Genomic DNA, 16,741 nt, shown 5'->3' with positions numbered 1-16,741 from the left:
TCATACAGGAAATTATGGGAAATCTCTGCAAGGGAGACAAAGGAAACAATAAAGAGTGGGAACACATACCCATGCTATCCAAAACTAAAAAAACAAAAAACAAATAGAGGGCGAATCTCCTTAACGAGAGCACAGACACCAATAACAACTGAAGGAATCGAATGCCTTTCCACTCTTTGTCTTTAGTTATACATGTGGTTATGGTGCTGGTTGGGTTTTTTACTGTCATATTCTTATTACCTTTATGTACTCTATTTGTAGAAAGCACTTAAAGAAATGTTTCCTATTGAGTCTGGAGATATTGACAAAGAACACAGAACTATACCTCATCTGCCAGGTAATCAGTTTATAAAAATGTGTATAATTGCTATATTAGTGTGATTGTAAAGACTTGTTTTGTTTTTCCTATAAAAATAACAAACATGTCATACTTACCTGCTCTGTTGCAGTGGATTTGCACAGAGCAGCCCAGATCCTCCTTTTCTGTGATCCTTCCACTTCTGTGATCTGGCCCCTCCCTCCTTTCCAGTGCCCTCACAGCAAGCAGCTTGCTATGGGGGCACCCGAGCTATGTCACAGCTCCCTGTGTCCATTCAGACATGACTCGGCCCACCCCTCTCTCCCCTGATTGGCTAGCTGACTTTGATTGACAGCAGCGATAGCCAATGGTGCCGCTGGTGTGTCTCAGCCAATCAGGGAGGAGAATCTCAGACGGCTGAGACACTCGTGGACATTGCTGGACAGAGAGGGACCTCAGGTAAGTGTTAGGCCCCGTACACACGACCAAACATGTATGCTGAAACTGGTCCGGGGACCAGTTTCAGCATACATGTTTGGTCGTGTGTAGGCACGAGCGGGCAGATTTCCAGCAAACATTTGCCCGCCGGGCCTTTTCCCAGCAGACAAATATTCCTGGACATGTTTTAAAACCGTCCGCTGGAATCCTGCCCGCTCGGACATGTACGGTCGTCAGTACAGACCTACCGTACATGTCTGAGCGCCCGCCGTCCCTCGCATGCGTCGAATGAGTTCGACGCATGCGTGGAAGCATTTAAATGGCAGGCCCGCCCACGTCGCCGTGTCATCGCCGCGTCATCGACATTGTTTACGCGCCGACTTCTGTACGAAGGTTAGTACAGCCATCGTACAGAAGCCCTCGGGCAGACATGTACGGTGAAAACGGTCCGACGGACCGGTTTCATCGTACATGTTTGCTCGTTAGTACCCGGCCTTAGGGGGGCCGAGGGGGGCTGATGCACAGAGAAGACTTTTTATCTTAATGCATAGAATGCAATAAGATAAAAAAAAAACTTCTGCCTTTACAACCCCTTTAAATACAGAGGTCTGTTATTTCAATGGGCAATGTAGGACTTCTACAAATTGGAGCCATCCAATCCTACTCCAGGATAACAGATTTACTGTATTTAAGGTCTTGGATATACTCTTGGACAAGGCTGCTTTACTTGTCACTAATTTTAAAACCGTAACAAAGTTATGCCTCGTACACACGACCGGTTTTCCCATCGGGAAAACTGCCATGACAGCTTTTCGCCTGGAAAAACCGGCCGTGTGTATGCTCCATTGCAGTTTTCCCGACAGGTAAACCGCCGGGATTCCCGGCGTTTTTTAAGCTGGCAGTTTCCCTGTGGGAAACACTGCGGTGGAGCATACACACTGTCAGATTTCCCAACCAAAGCTCTCATGGCAGTTTTCCTGTGGGAAACACTGCGGTGGAGCATACACACGGTCGGGTTTCCCAACCAAAGCTCTCATGGCAGTTTTCCTGTCGGGAAAAATGGCCGCGTGTAGGGGGGAAAAGTTACCGAGCAGGTTCTCAGTTTTCCCCTCACAGAATGTTTGTTTGGATTTCCCCTCACTTTCTCTCTTGGTGGCATTGGTCACCAGGAGAAATAGGGAGGATGAATTTCTGTTGTGAGGACACAGAGACTAATAAAAACTTAGAGGCTCTAACCCTTCCCTAATTTATCCAAAACAAAAATATATTTGCCTTTTCATACATTCATTTAAAATGTATATAGTTGTCCTTTCAATAACATATTTTTAGCTGTGTTCTAAAAAATGTATTTGAGTTAGTATCATAGAATGTATATAAAATGTTAATGTGAACAAGGCAAAACCAACCCCAGATCTAATATTCTCCTATATGTTGCAGTACATATGACAACCTCTACAACACAGCACAATTCAAAGATTTTCGTTCCTAGTTCATTCGACACTTGTACAGTATATTAAAACAGAAGGAATTGTGCAATAGACTAGTGGCAAATAATAATTTTGCCTTGTTTATTGGAGGGCACGTCTCTGTTTTAGATCACTACTTACTGGGTAGTGTACCACTTGCAGAAGCAGGTGATTGGTCTACAGCAGACCTGTGTCCTCTAGTAAATGCAATGAAACCTTTAGCAAGTGGGAGGATCACAGAAAAGGAGGATCTGAGCTGCTCTGTGCAAATCCACTGCAACAGAGCAGGTAAGTATGACCTTTATCCTTATTTTTATAGCAAGGGGACAAATTATGCAGTGCTTTACAAAGATTATAAAATCTTCACATGAGCTTCAAAGAAGCTCACCATTTACCCATGCCACATTTGGGCCAATGTATCTACCATTATATTTTTGAAAGGAAACCAACCTGGTTTTCCTTTTGGGAAGAACATACAAAATCTGTAAAGACTGCATCTTTAGAGGCAAATAAACCCCAAGACTCAGAGCTGCAAGGCATGCATACTTACCACAACCAGGCAACAACATATTTAAAAACATCACAAAGAAAATGCATTAATATGTCTACAACTCTTTAAGCGCCTTTGCTAAACCTTGACAATTTGAGAAACCAAATTATAAAAATGAATTTAAAAAAGTTGTTATTGCATAATAGCTTCAATTTTCTAGGGACTATATTTGTGCAGTTTTTACATACTGAAGCAGAAAAAAGAGAACTGAAACAGGTCAATTAAGCCACCTGAATTTTACTCTTTCATCTGTGATTAGTGAAAGATCAGTTAAGATATTTTAGTGTTATGAGTTTAAAGGCCAAAAAAAAAAACTTGCTCCGCAATAAAGGAAAAATAGGCAGCTGCTGAAACCAGCTGAACAGGATTTTCATATTCTAGATGAAACGCGTATGGTTTTATACACTGCTGTACTAAACCCAGGAGCCTGCATTCACTATATCTCTTCTCCCACAGTACACAGAACATGGAAATGCAATTATTTTTGTAAATATAAACTGCTAAATACCTTTTCTCATCAGCAGTATATAGCAATCTTGTGACTTCTATCAGTGTTTGGCCGAGCACTGGTTAAAGCTTGTAGGAGGAGTTTTTATTCTCCTCTGACTGTCCTATGAGGCTGCATGACTCCTGACTATCTGTCTGGACAGTGCTGATCACATGCACCCTCCCAAGAAAAAAAGAAAAAAATAACTCTTTAGCAATACACACCAAACTGAGCATGTGCAGAGTGCCTCCTAGGGCTCTGTACCATCAGCAGATTGATTGTGTACAGTAAACGAAAGGGAGGAACAGAGAAGACAGGTTTAAACAGCCTTTTTACACAATATGGAGGATTAACCCCTTAGGTTCCACAGTAATTATAACAAGCATGCTTTACTGCATATACAGACTGATTTTACTGTTGTGGGTTTAGTAACACCTTAACATATTAGGTTTCTCTTTTTATGTGGTTCAGTTAATTCAGAAACCTATCCAATTATCAAATATCCCACCTCCGCAGGCACTAATGGTGTATTGAGAGAAATATATGATTTGCCATTGCTGTCATTCTTCTGAAAATGCTTGTTGCCCGGCTTCATTATTTATAATGCTAGTTACCTGGTTTAAAACTTATAGTAACCCAGAACAAGCAGGCAAAAGTTGAAGTCAGAACTCCTGTTCTGCATACATGTCAGTGACTCAGAAAGTACTGAAGCCACTGGATCAGCTTGTATTTATGGAAGAGCTCAGCTATGGCTACCTTAAGACTGCTCTCAGTTACAAATTACCTTCAAAGTGAACTCCAAGTTCAATGTTCAACTTTTTGCCCCCCCCCCCCCCCCCCCCCAGTATAAGCCTAAAAATGCAGAAGCTGTACTTATCCTCTCCACACCCCAGGACTATCCTATCCCCAACTTCCTCCTTGGTCCAGCACTGCCACTCTTCTTCAGGCAGAACAACCCTCATATCATCCTGTCCAATTCCTGTAGGTTGTTGGCACCGCCTGGGGTGGCCCATCATCATGTAGCTTATGCCTACAATACTCTAGGACTGAATGCCACTTAGATTTCATTACAAGACCTCTGCTTGCCCCCTTACCCCACTGGCACACCTGACTGGCCAGAAGACTGCATGCAAAGGCTATGTGCAGGAATTTTTAAAATAAAGACCTGAGAGAGACTTCCGGGGGTAAGGTGGGTGCTGGGTTATACAATTTAAAACTAGAATTCAGCTTAAAAGTGTACCAATTTCAGATTAAAAAAAAGTAATATTTTGCAGCTTACCAGTTTCTGAAGATCGAAGAATTGTAATTCCAAGACATCTTTCCCATTTTACTTTTCATTTTAAATCTTCTTTTATTCATCAAGTCAGATGTAGCTTCAATGGCCACACAGACAGTAAACAATGGGCACCTGAGAGCAATTCTGCCCCTTTTCCTACCTATGAAAACTAAAGAAAAGTATTTTAGAGGGTTTGACATGTTCATATAATTTCAAAAGTCAGATTTATTGTTTTTTTTTTTAAATCTCTAACTTTCATTAAAATAATACCTAATGATACTGCTATGAAAGTCCTTGTTCAGGCGCTTGCTATTATAGGTGACAGCACTCTATGCATGCCTCTCTTGATGATTGCCATGCAGTTATTACTGTAGACAGAACGTGGTTGCAAAGAGGCAGGCTACAGGACATCAACAGCACTAAGATTCAACAAAGGATAAAAAAAAAAAGATGAAAACAAGTATTGTTTAAAACCGAAATTGACAATTGAAACTTGCAGTGCCGCTCTAAGCTGAGATCTTCCCACTTTGCTGTGACCAAGCCCCGGTGAGTAGGGTGAAACATGTCAAAGAGGCGGGGCTGGAGCAACGCTAGATGAGCCACATTAATCTACATACTAATGTGCTGGGTTGGTGATCGGCGCCCTTTCTTCTCTTAGAAATTGACAATTGTATATGATATACAGTGCATCTACTCAAGGTATGCATCAACTTTAGTTTTTTTACTTGATCTGAGGAAAATAGGAAAGCCATAAATCAGTTATGTTTAAATCTTAAAAATAAAATTTGCAAATAATTGTTTTTCAGCACCAAAATGGTTTGATGGTCTGAGGTCTACAGAGAACAGACAGATCACTCTGGCTGATTACTGCCTGTCTCTGCTCAACCTTCCTTCTAAGATCTCCCGTTGTCCTCATATTATCAACTTCTTCAAAGTTAGATCTGATGATGTAAACCCCACATCGAGCAATAAGTGAGTATGTTTGATATACATGATACAAAACATTCTACAATTATGCCAGTACTGCTTATAATATTATATGCTTATAGTTAAAAACAGACAGCTATTTTGTTAGTGTGTATTCCATTAAGCATAATTGATTTTGGTAACTTGTGTGTGGTATATTTATGAGCCATCATAGGGTATGTTCACACTATAGGGCAGCCATTCTCAACTAGGATCCTTTGTTTAGAGGATGCTAAGGTTCCTTGAGTTGTGGCTAATTGACAATCTAATGGTGCCTGCATAATTCCAGGGTCAACGTCACTTGACAGTATCGATGGCATGATATCAATGATGTCTTTAACTAGCTCTAAGAATACCATTCTGACCACCACTGTAAGGGGGCATTCTTCCCACTGACCCTCCAATTAATTGGTTTTAGTAAGTGTTCCCCAAGCCCTGACAATTATTTCAAGGGTTCCTCTACGGTAAATAATTTGATAAAGGCCAGGGCACAGTTTACAGCATTGTGGCCATCCTCTGACTGCATCAACTTTTTGTTTTTTGCACTGAAACTTTTACATTTTATTTGCTGTCTGCATGCTGAAGATGTTAATACTTTTTTCATTTTGTTTTGTTCAGCGGTCGAAAGCCTGAAACTTTCTTGCTGAAGCAAGAAGCCACAAAGAAAAATGTGTCAGGTAAGGAAAATCTGGAGGTGGCTTTTGTTTGTTTTTTGTTTTTTTTACAGTATTGAAACCTCACCCTGTGAATGCTTTCAAATTTACATTGTATAATGAAAAATTCTTGTTTCTTTCCTGAAAGTATAATGGAAGATATATTCGGTTCTGTTTCCTGTATAAAAGCATTTATTCTGAACCATTTTTCTTTTAACATACTGTACATATTATGCCATATTGGCAGTGGCTGTTCTTGTGCAGTTGGATGGTTCTTGTAGCTTCCCTTCAGTTAAGGCTCTGCATCAGCCATAATCGAGTCTCTTATTCTTGGCGAATACAAATGTTGGAAAATGTGACCACCAATAGGTGCTATTTAAAGAATCATTGTATTAATCATGTGTACATGTGTAAATGTAATTTCTTGTTTTGACAAATGTTCCTGAGCCACTTTCTTTTTTTTTTTTTGACAGATATAACAGGTCCTATTATCCTCCAGTCCTATCGAGTAATTGCAGACTATGAAAAGAATTCTAAGAGTGAGCTGTCTGTGAAAGATGGTGATGTGGTTGATGTGGTAGAGAAGACTGAGAATGGTAACTTACTTTTTAAGGAACATTTGTATTTAATTTCCTGAACTGCATTACAGAAACACAATAATTCTATTCATTCACTTAATTACTAGTCATCTGCTGTCAGGGCTTTAAGCTGTTAAGTGAGAATTAATGTGATTGTAAAAGGTAAGGTCACATTTAGTGGCACTGCCCAAACACCCCACCAGCATGATTTCTGCTGCAACAATATCATTAATGATAACCTCATATCTCCAATTTGTATGAACAATAGACTATACTTTACAGGTTGCTGAGAGTCAGGATAGTTGCTTAACTTCCAGCACTTACTGCTTTTCTAGAATATTGGGCACATGTGTTGGACCATGCTATGGAGAAAAATTGTTGCTCTACTATCAAATTCAGATTACACACCAGACACATCCATTATTATATATGGCCAGACTCAGCACATGCGGCCTACTGTGAGAAGCAGAGCAGTGTAAACCATTATTTTTACAAACTGGAGCTATAGGATTTTATGAATATTGCATTTTCCATAAGTAGTAGAACTGTGTTTAGCTGGTCTTTAATTCATAATCGAGAACATTTTTTAACTTTGCCAGTTATGCATAAAAAAATAATGATTGTAATATTAATATATTAATATATACATAAACTGAAAATGCAGAAAAAATACTGCCTAATATTTGGGGAACTGCAAGAACCAGGTGATTGAAAATCCCTTCACACATTTCTTCCTTTTGTCCAAACATTGTCTTGTTTATAAAAAGGCTATTCTTTATTATATTCTCTTTTCTCCAGGATGGTGGTTCTGCCAGATGAAGAACAAACGAGGCTGGGTTCCAGCTGCTTATCTTGAGCCTCTTGACAGTCCAGATGAGTCTGAAGAGCAAGATCCTAACTATGAAGGTAACAAGGAAAAACTGTATCCTCCTTTATTTAATAATATAAAAGACAAACTAGGTAAGTTACTTACCACAGTAATAAATCAGATTTCTGGTTTATTTTTCTTAGTGAAGGTTACAAAGCAAACCTCACGGGTTGCTATTAAAGCAGTAATAAACACTACTTGAATCCTACCGGTAAGCTTATAATAAAGCTTACCTGTAGGTTTGAAGAAAATCTCATAAATGTTCACCTATACTCACTGTTGTTGCCAGCAGCAGGGGCGGACTGACAACTCATGGGGCCCCCGGGCAATAGAAGATTATGGGGCCCCCGGGCTTACAGATGGCCACCAAGCCAGGAGGCATTACAGAGGCGGGGCAGCTAAAATCTCAGGATTTTCACATCAAAAGCATGTCGGTTTTGGACATATCAGGGACAGATGTAAAAAAAAACACAGATTTTTACATACTGTCCCTGGTTTTAATGAGCCTGGCAACCCTGATGGGGCCCCCTAGTGGCATGGGGCCCTCGGGCAGTGCCCGAGTGCCTCAATGGTCAGTCCGCCCCTGGCCAGCAGTTTAGATGTAATGGCTGTGTGTTTAGTTATTTTGAGGGGACAGAAAATGTACACTGTTATACAAGCTGTACACTCACTACTTTACATTGTAGCAAAGTGTAATTTCTTCAGTGTTGTCACATGAAGAGATATAATAAAATATTTACAAAAATGTGAGGGGGTGTACTGACTTTTTTGAGATACTGTATATCCATTGTATGGGAACAATTTAAGTGAGTTATGCTTATGGGTTGGGTTGTTGTACAGTCTGGTTATAGATGAAGGCATGGTTTCTACAGTGTGAGAATGAAGCTTGTGCTCATGTGAAGGTAAGTTCAGGCAACAAGTGAAAGCCACCAGAAAGTGAGTTTCTGGTAAGTGGGGTTCAAACTAGTCTACAAAAGGCTTAACCATACACTATACCAGGGATATGCAATTAGCGGACCTCCAGCTGTTGCCAAACTACAAGTCCCATCATGCCTCTGCCTCTGGGTGTCATGCTTGATGCTGTCAGAGTCTCGCTATGCCTCATGGGACTTGTAGTTTGGCAACAGCTGGAGGTCCGCTAATTGCATATCCCTGCACTATACAAACTGACCGTACAATCTCCTTTAGATCTACCATCAACCATGTAGTACAAGAGCCCAGAAGGACCTGAAAGCGATTGGCAAGAACTGTAGTAGGTATACCTACTACAGTGATTTTCAGCTTCCAAAGAGATCAGCCATATACAGCACATACATACAGTACTTACATTGGTCCAACGTCTAGGCTGAATGATTGTAACTATGCAAGAAAAAAAAAACATACCTAAACTTCAGCTTTAAAGGACTTCTACCAAAGATTCAGTTGTCCTTTATTCCTAATACACAGATAAGTTCAGGTGAAAAAAAGGTCTTGTGTAGTAGTCATTTTTTAACATCACCATTCAATGTTACTTGGTATTATGTTTACTTCCAATAAAAAGTTCTAATTTATATTTATCAGTGCAATTCGTGCTTTTCAAAGCTAACATTTTGCTCTTGTGTACAGGGGAATTGCATATTACTACAAAAGATTTCACAGGAGAAATGGAGGATGAGTTGGATGTAAAGGAGGGTGAGACAGTTGAAGTCATTCACAAACTCCTTGATGGCTGGTGGGTTGTCAGGTATAAGCCGACAAGCAAATGTTGGAATTAATTAAAATGTTAATACTCATCAATTGTGAATTTCTGAAATTCTTCTATAACTGTCTGTTTTTTTTTTCCAGAAGGGGCAGTGTAACTGGCTACTTCCCTGCAATGTATCTGCAGAAGTCAGGGGATGCTGTTTCTGGAGATAGAAGCCAAATGAAGACAAAGGCATTGCCCCCCCGAAGGTAAGAATAAGACAAGTAATAATGGAACTATCGTATTTTATAAAGTTTTATATAAAACACATGTCATGAAAGCCTTGTGACAGTTTTGGTAGCTGCTAAAACACATATGACAGACAGATTCATGTAGTTATTACTCGTGTCATTGCAGTTGAAACAGATTCAAAATTAATTACCCCCAGTTATATAATTAAACTGGAGGTAATTAAAACCATCTCAAAGTCAGTGTACAAACAAGCCAGAGTATTGGGGTGGGGGCAAGAGGGAGTAGGGGGAAAGTGTTGAGTTTTGAACTTTATTACTGTTTTGTTTATTAGCATCATTGGTTGCTAGGATTCAGGTGGCCAGCATCCCAGCAACCAGTGATGTAGGGCAGTGGTTTTCAACCTCAGTCCTCAAGTACCCCGAACGGGCCATGTTTTGGGAACTTCCCTTAGATAAAATAGCTCTTATCAAAACCATGTCATTGATAGTTATTTAAAGCAGCTGTGCAAAGTAAAAGAAAACCTGAAAACATGGTCCATTGGGGGTACTTAAGGACTGAGGTTGAGAACCACTGATGTAGGGCACACTGACAGTAAGCGGAGCCTGATGGAGAACTCTGAGAGACTAAATACCCAAAAGATTTGCCTTGCTTGTGATTGACAGTGAACGGCAGTGGGTGGATTCCAGAGCCTATTAAGTCTAATAGCAGCTATAAAATCTGTCCACTGCTGTCCTCCGTCAATAACAAGCAAGGTAGACCTGATGGGGAACTAGTCCCTCAGAGTTCCTCCTTTGGACTCCGCACTCCCAATAGGTGCATTGGTCATGGAATTGAGTTGGGTGGGCAGAGAATGATAGATGACTCTGAGACTAGTTTGGCATCGGGTCCAATCAGAATATTCCCAATGCACACGTTCCTGAAGATGGCTGTTCGAAAAAGTCCCTGTGTGACTCTGAAACATTGTCTTTGTATGTGACCACGAAGAAAATCTTTGGACCCGTTTGAGGAATCCTTGGTGTGCTGGTAACATTTCGTCGCATTTCGTTTCCCATCAGGTCTTCCTCCTGTGTGTCTGACAGAAGACGCTAGTGGGCATATTCCATAGCCACTATGAAATCCACCCACTCTATTTTGCTATCAATCACATGGAAGGTGGATCTGATGGGGAACTAGTCTCAGGCCTTGTACACACGATCAGTCCAAACTGATGAAAACGGACTGAAGTTCAGTTTCATCGGTCCAAACCTACCGTGTGAATGCCCCATCAGACTTTTGTCCTTCAGACCAAAGTTTTAAAACTTGCTTTAAAATCGGACTGATGGACGCCTCACCGTCGGTCAAAACCGATGGTTAGTGCACAAAAGCATCGGTTCAAAACCCGCGCATACTCAGAATCAAGTCGACGCATGCTTGGAAGCATTGAACTTCGTTTTTTTCAGCACATCGTTGTGTTTTATGTCACCGCGTTGGACTCGATCGGATTTTGAACTGATGGTGTGTTGGCACCTCAGACCATCAGACTTCAGCCTTCGGTCCATTTTCATCAGATGGACTGATCGTGTGTACAAGGCCTTAGAGTTCCCCATCAAGCACCACACACTCTACAAAACTGATCAGCAATCTCCTGCTTGCGTGATGCAGTGCAGTGAATGAGGAGGAGCATGTTAATGCTCAGACTGTAATTGTAGCAGTCTTAGCATTATTGAGCTGCACTGAGGATGAAGTGTCCGCTATTGACACTCTGGCCTCAGTGCCCACCTCTGTGTGTCCAAATTCTGACAGGTACAATAATATATACTGTAGCAAACACTGACATTTTTGTTGTGGAGGTGTGATGGAACTCTAAAGCGTGTCTAAAACCTCATACACACGATTGGACTTCTATTGGATAAATCCGGAAATTCCGGCAACAAAGGAGATTACAGACTGTCGGATTATCCAACAAAACACGTCCATCGAACAATTGTTCTCGGAATATCCGATCATGTGTAGGGGCCTTCAGACACTTGATTTACAAGAATAATCTGACATTAAATAAGTGAAAAATACATAATGAGCTTTTCTATTAAAATGTTACTGTCTAGTTAACATTTTATATATCCAAATATTCTTATATTTACTATAAACATATTTCCATACCTTCTGTAAAGTTATGTATTTATGTACATTTATATAAATAATACAGAATTTTCAAAAATACATTTACATAAACACATTTAACACATGTTAAATGTAATAAAACTATTTGTTTTTTAACTACAGAGGCACAATTTCAAATGCTAACAGCATCCACAAACTGAAACGTAAGGAAATCAGCCAGGAATCGTACAGGAAAAACAGCAAAAAATATCTGAAAGCACGTCAGTCTACAATTGAGGTTATGGAGGCTATGACTATTGGTAGGTACTGAAATTTAAAATGGAAACATTTTATATATGGTCCAGTCTTGTTTATGAATGAGCAATGACATCAAAAAGGCAGTTCAATGGGAAATATTCAAAAGATACATGTCGTACTTTTGTACCTTTCTGAGAAAATACATTTGTTGTGCCTATGTGCAAAATATACACTGTAGATTAATATAGATCTCTCTCTCGTGTGTGTGTGTGTGTATGTATATATATATATATATATATATATATATATATATATATATATATACTGTGTGTGTATATGTGTGTGTGTGTATATATATATATATATATATATATATATATATATATATATATATATATATATATTTTTTATACAGGGTGATTGAAAAGTAACTCTTTATTTTAAAAATCTTATAATTAATTTTTTAATCATTATTTTTACAAAAAATGAATATGAGAACACACATAACATGGAGTTTTATGTAAAATGTGATATGTACACCAGCATTGCCTGCAGCTTCTGAATCCGCTTCGCAGGAACTCTTGTGGGATGGCAGAAATAACTTCTCGTAGTCGCTCCAAAATCTTTGGTTTCGTAGAGTAAAATAAAAACTTGCTGCTTCAACCAACCCCAAAGCAAAAAATTTCAGGGTGTTAAATCAGGGCTGGCCACTCATCCGGACCACGTCGACCCAACCATCTCCCAGGAAAATGTTCATTCAGCCATTCACGAACAATAATAGCAAAATGTGGAGGAGCACCATCTTGCATAAAAATCTCCAATAAAAATTCTTCAATATTCTCCCAGGTATTGACAACTGGCCAGATTTCATTATGCAGCATAGTGAGATACCTTTCCGCATTAATGGTATCGCAAAAGATAAAAGGACCCACAATCCTATCTGAAGTCATGTCATAGATTATCCACTTAAAGTAGATGTAAACCCGAAATTGTTATTTATTTTTGGCTGTCACAATGTAGAATAAAAGATTTCCTATCATCTGTGCCCAGTCTTGCCACACAGAGTTGATAAGAAATAAAATGTGTAACTTGTACACAGTGAAACATGTAGTAGTGGTAAATTAATAATAAGTTAATAATGTAACTGACAATAATAATAAAAATAAAAGTCCCATGTATGTGAGGGAATGAAGTCCGTATCTGTGGAAAAATTCAAGATGACATATGCACCGTTGGCAGCACTTTAAGAGTGAAGCAGGTCAAGCATATCTTCTGGGAGTTCCCGCAGATAAAGGTGTTCTGGGGGGAGGTGGCCTCTTGCATAGAAGACATCTTACAGGTGCCCGTTCCCTTGTCAGTGCAGGTGTGTCTTTTGGGCCTGGTGGAGGGGGTGGTCCCCTCCAGAGCCCTCAGGACGCTGTTAAATATTTTATTATTTTATGGGAGGAAGGCCATTTTACTTAAATGGAAATCACCTGCTTCCCCAAGTATAGCTTTCTGGAAGGGGCTTGTGAATTCCATGATGCCCTACTACAAGGCGACCTACCTCTCCAGGGGGTGTGAGAAGAAGTTTGACCGGGTATGGCAGGCATGGTATGATTCTAATATTACTGTGGGCTAGGTCGGCCAGCTGTCTGGCCTGAGATAAACTGCTGACCTCTGGACCTGACCTGAGGGGCTCGCGGGTATTGGCCTGACGTGTTTGGGGAGGGCACTCATAATTACTGGTCAGTTCCCTGGTTAAAATGCTTGGTCTGCTGGGGTTAGACTTACATCAATATGTTATTGTCTTTGTGGCCACAAATGCCTATTGTGGATAGCGGACTTGTGTACTTATTTATTTTCTTGGTAGTTTGTTATCCGAGGGAGGTAATGAACTGAGTTTTGGGTTGTTGGGGGGAGGGGGAGGCTTGGGGGAACGGGTTGCTAGTATAGTAGGAGCAGTCAGATACATATGTTAGGTAGATTGCCTATGTTGTTGGCCATGTTGGTCAAGGAGGGGCCTGGTGTTTTGCTAAGGCACTCTCTCTTTTCAATGTTTGTATGTCTTGTTTGAAATATTTCAATAAAAAAAGAGTGAAGCAGGTCTCTGAAATGGCAAGAAAGAATAGAAAATGCGCATACTAAGTGCAGTATGTCAAACAATAATAAATGTATTCATGAAAACAACAGCCAAATGGGTACTCACTATACAGTGGTGAATATGCACATATAGAGAGGGTGGTGGGGGTCACTCTGTGGAAATCACTTTGTCAGCCGATGCCCCCTGCAGTGATGTACCTCCTCCGGTGTAAATACTGTCTGTGGCGTACTGGGGGGGGGCGTGGTAGAGTTCGATGAACACCGCAAAGCCGGAACTAACCCTGCAGCGGCGAGCGTTACAGCCTGGAGCGCACACATCTCTCGGCGTCAGGAAGTGACGTCAGACTGGGCTCAGGATGATGACATGTTTCAATGCTTCCGCATTTTCTTCAGAGAGGAGATCTGAAGAAAATGCGGAAGCATACTCAAATCAGACACAGCCAGAGATATAACTTAACAGCATATAGTGGCACTATTCTTCTTGAGTTATGCTTTAGGTCCTATAAGCAGTGTTAAGGACATACTGTATATAGTGAATGCCCATATTTATAATCTCTAATACTTGCAGCATATTTCTGTGACAGATATGTTATTGGACTATTTATCCTAGTTGTAGTAAACAATGTGCATTTTCAAATACAGATGAAGAAAAAGAGGAAGACCAATCAAAGGCCCAACCTGCCATTCCTGCACGGCCAAGCAAAGAGCTCATTTTGGATCGTTGTACAGAGAACACAAAGCTCAAGATTCAAACCGTGACCTAAATCTGTATTTAAACCTTAAATCTTTATTTAATGATATGTAGATATATTATTACCTCCATTTAGGGAACATCAACTCTCCAACACTGTTTTTTCAGATATCATGTTGTTGCTCAGTTAACACCTGTGTACCTCAACAATCTTTCTTTGTTGCCAGTGAAAACCACCTCCTCTCACAATGGACAGATTTCCATTTATTAAAAGCTATGCCTTTTCAAGTGTTATTCAGTATTCAGAAGCATGTTTATCCCTGCATAGAATCTGGATGTCCAGAAAAAGGTCTGTTTTGATGTATGTTCTAATATATTAAAATATATAAATAATCACTGTACAGTACCTGTTTCTTTTAAGCCTGTCATGATCACCAGGTGCATTTAACCACTTCAGTCCGGGAATGAATTTGCCCCCTTCCTGACCAGGCCATTGGCGTCGCTTTAACTGACTATTGCGCGGTCATGCGATGTTGTACCCAAACAAAATTTATGTCCTTTTTTCCCCACAAATAGAGCTTTCTTTCGGTGGTATTTGATCACCCCTGCTTTTTTTTTTTTTTGCACCATAAACAAAAAAAGAGCGACATTAATGAAAAAAAAAACCCACAATATTTTGTACTTTTTGCTATAATAAATATCCCAAAAAAAATAAAAAATAAACAAATGTCCTTATTTCCTTATCCTGGCTCAGACAGCCAGGAAAGATGCTTTGATATGGGAGAAGTGCTGAGGGATAAGGACTTGTGTTCTGATCTTCTCTACCTCCCCACTAAGGCTGATTTGGAGCTAATTGCTACCTGGGTTGAGAAGGCCCTGAGACAGGACATTGAGGCCTTGAAGTCACAATGGGATGAAGTCAACCCCACCACGCAGGCACTTACTGAGCTCTGTAAGCCTCAGGACCAAAGAATTAACTGTTTTCTGGATAAAATGGACGATTTTGAAAATAGGAGCCAAAGAGTTAACATCCGCATTAGAGGCCTGCCTGAAGCCACTGCATCCTGGGATATAGTCCCTACTCTGAAGGGGGTGTTTAAACAGATCCTTGGCTTTGAGGCACCAGACCACATTGAGATGGATCGTGCTCACCAGTGCAGATGCTTTCATAAGGGCGCACGGGCACCACCCCCTCTCTCCTGCCACCCCCTCTATCACCATAAATATATTCATGCAATGGTTGCCGCTGCCACCGCCTATTTAGGGCGCAAGCCCCTTTTCGGGTGCCGGGAGCCTGAATTACAGCGACAGGGTATTTTTTGGAAGCACCTGATTAGAGCCATAGGCTCCAATAGGTGTCCAAAAAGGTGAATAGCGGGCGCAATGCTGGGTGCTTGCAGTTCACTCAGCGTCGTGTTAGGAAAGCAAATGAATATTCAGACTGTCCTATCAAATTCACTTTTGAACACCGACATTAAAATCTTGGCAAAGATTTTAGCCAACCGTATTAAACTAATGCTTCCAGCGATCGTCCACCCTGACCAGACTGGGTTCATCGCGGGGAGAGAAGCAAGGCATAATTCTAATAGAGTGATCAAGCTAATTCATTGGGCTGAGCTGCAAGCTGGTCGCCCTCCCTGTCTTCTGCTGTTCACAGACACTGAGAAGGCTTTTGACAGGGTGGACATGATCTACCTCCGGAGGGTTTTGGCCAGATCAGGTTTAGGTTCTAATATGCTTCTGTGGATATCTTCACTTTATAGTTCCCCAGAAGCTAAGGTAAAGGTGAATGCAGTGTTATTGTACTCCTTCCCCATTCGCAACGGGACATGGCAGGGATACCCTTTGTCCCCCCTCATCTTTGCCATGACCCTCGAACCGGGCTTAAACAAAATACGCCTTAACGCCACCATTAAAGGCTTTACGGTGGGACTGACGGAGCATAAACTGTCAGCCTATGCGGATGATGTCTTATTTAATGTTTTAGACCCTTTGATTTCCCTCCCTAATATTATGGCTGAACTAAGACTTTAATCTGATTTAAAAAAAAAGTATAATAAACTATAACAAGTCGGAGATTCAATCACTGAACGTACCTTTGGCATTGTGTACACAGCTGCAAGCCTCATTGTCATG

General features: G+C 40.6%; 1 protein-coding gene across 1 annotated transcript in view; it reads left to right on the top strand.

The window, feature by feature from the left end:
• The window catches only part of NCF1 (neutrophil cytosolic factor 1), a 41,533-nt gene extending 26,527 nt beyond the window's left edge, over positions 1 to 15,006 (top strand). Inside the window, exons 3-11 of the mRNA XM_040336692.1 lie at positions 262 to 337; positions 5,322 to 5,487; positions 6,100 to 6,158; positions 6,608 to 6,730; positions 7,511 to 7,618; positions 9,186 to 9,303; positions 9,405 to 9,512; positions 11,758 to 11,894; positions 14,557 to 15,006. Coding sequence (XP_040192626.1) covers positions 262 to 337; positions 5,322 to 5,487; positions 6,100 to 6,158; positions 6,608 to 6,730; positions 7,511 to 7,618; positions 9,186 to 9,303; positions 9,405 to 9,512; positions 11,758 to 11,894; positions 14,557 to 14,678 — 1,017 coding nt within the window. The 3' untranslated portion in view covers positions 14,679 to 15,006. The remainder of the gene's footprint in view (positions 1 to 261; positions 338 to 5,321; positions 5,488 to 6,099; positions 6,159 to 6,607; positions 6,731 to 7,510; positions 7,619 to 9,185; positions 9,304 to 9,404; positions 9,513 to 11,757; positions 11,895 to 14,556) is intronic.
• The last annotated feature ends 1,735 nt before the right edge of the window (positions 15,007 to 16,741 follow it).

This window comes from Rana temporaria, chromosome 2 (genome assembly GCF_905171775.1).
Source record: "Rana temporaria chromosome 2, aRanTem1.1, whole genome shotgun sequence".
Classification (NCBI taxonomy): Eukaryota; Metazoa; Chordata; class Amphibia; order Anura; family Ranidae; genus Rana; species Rana temporaria.
This window is presented reverse-complemented; position numbering and strand designations above follow the sequence as displayed.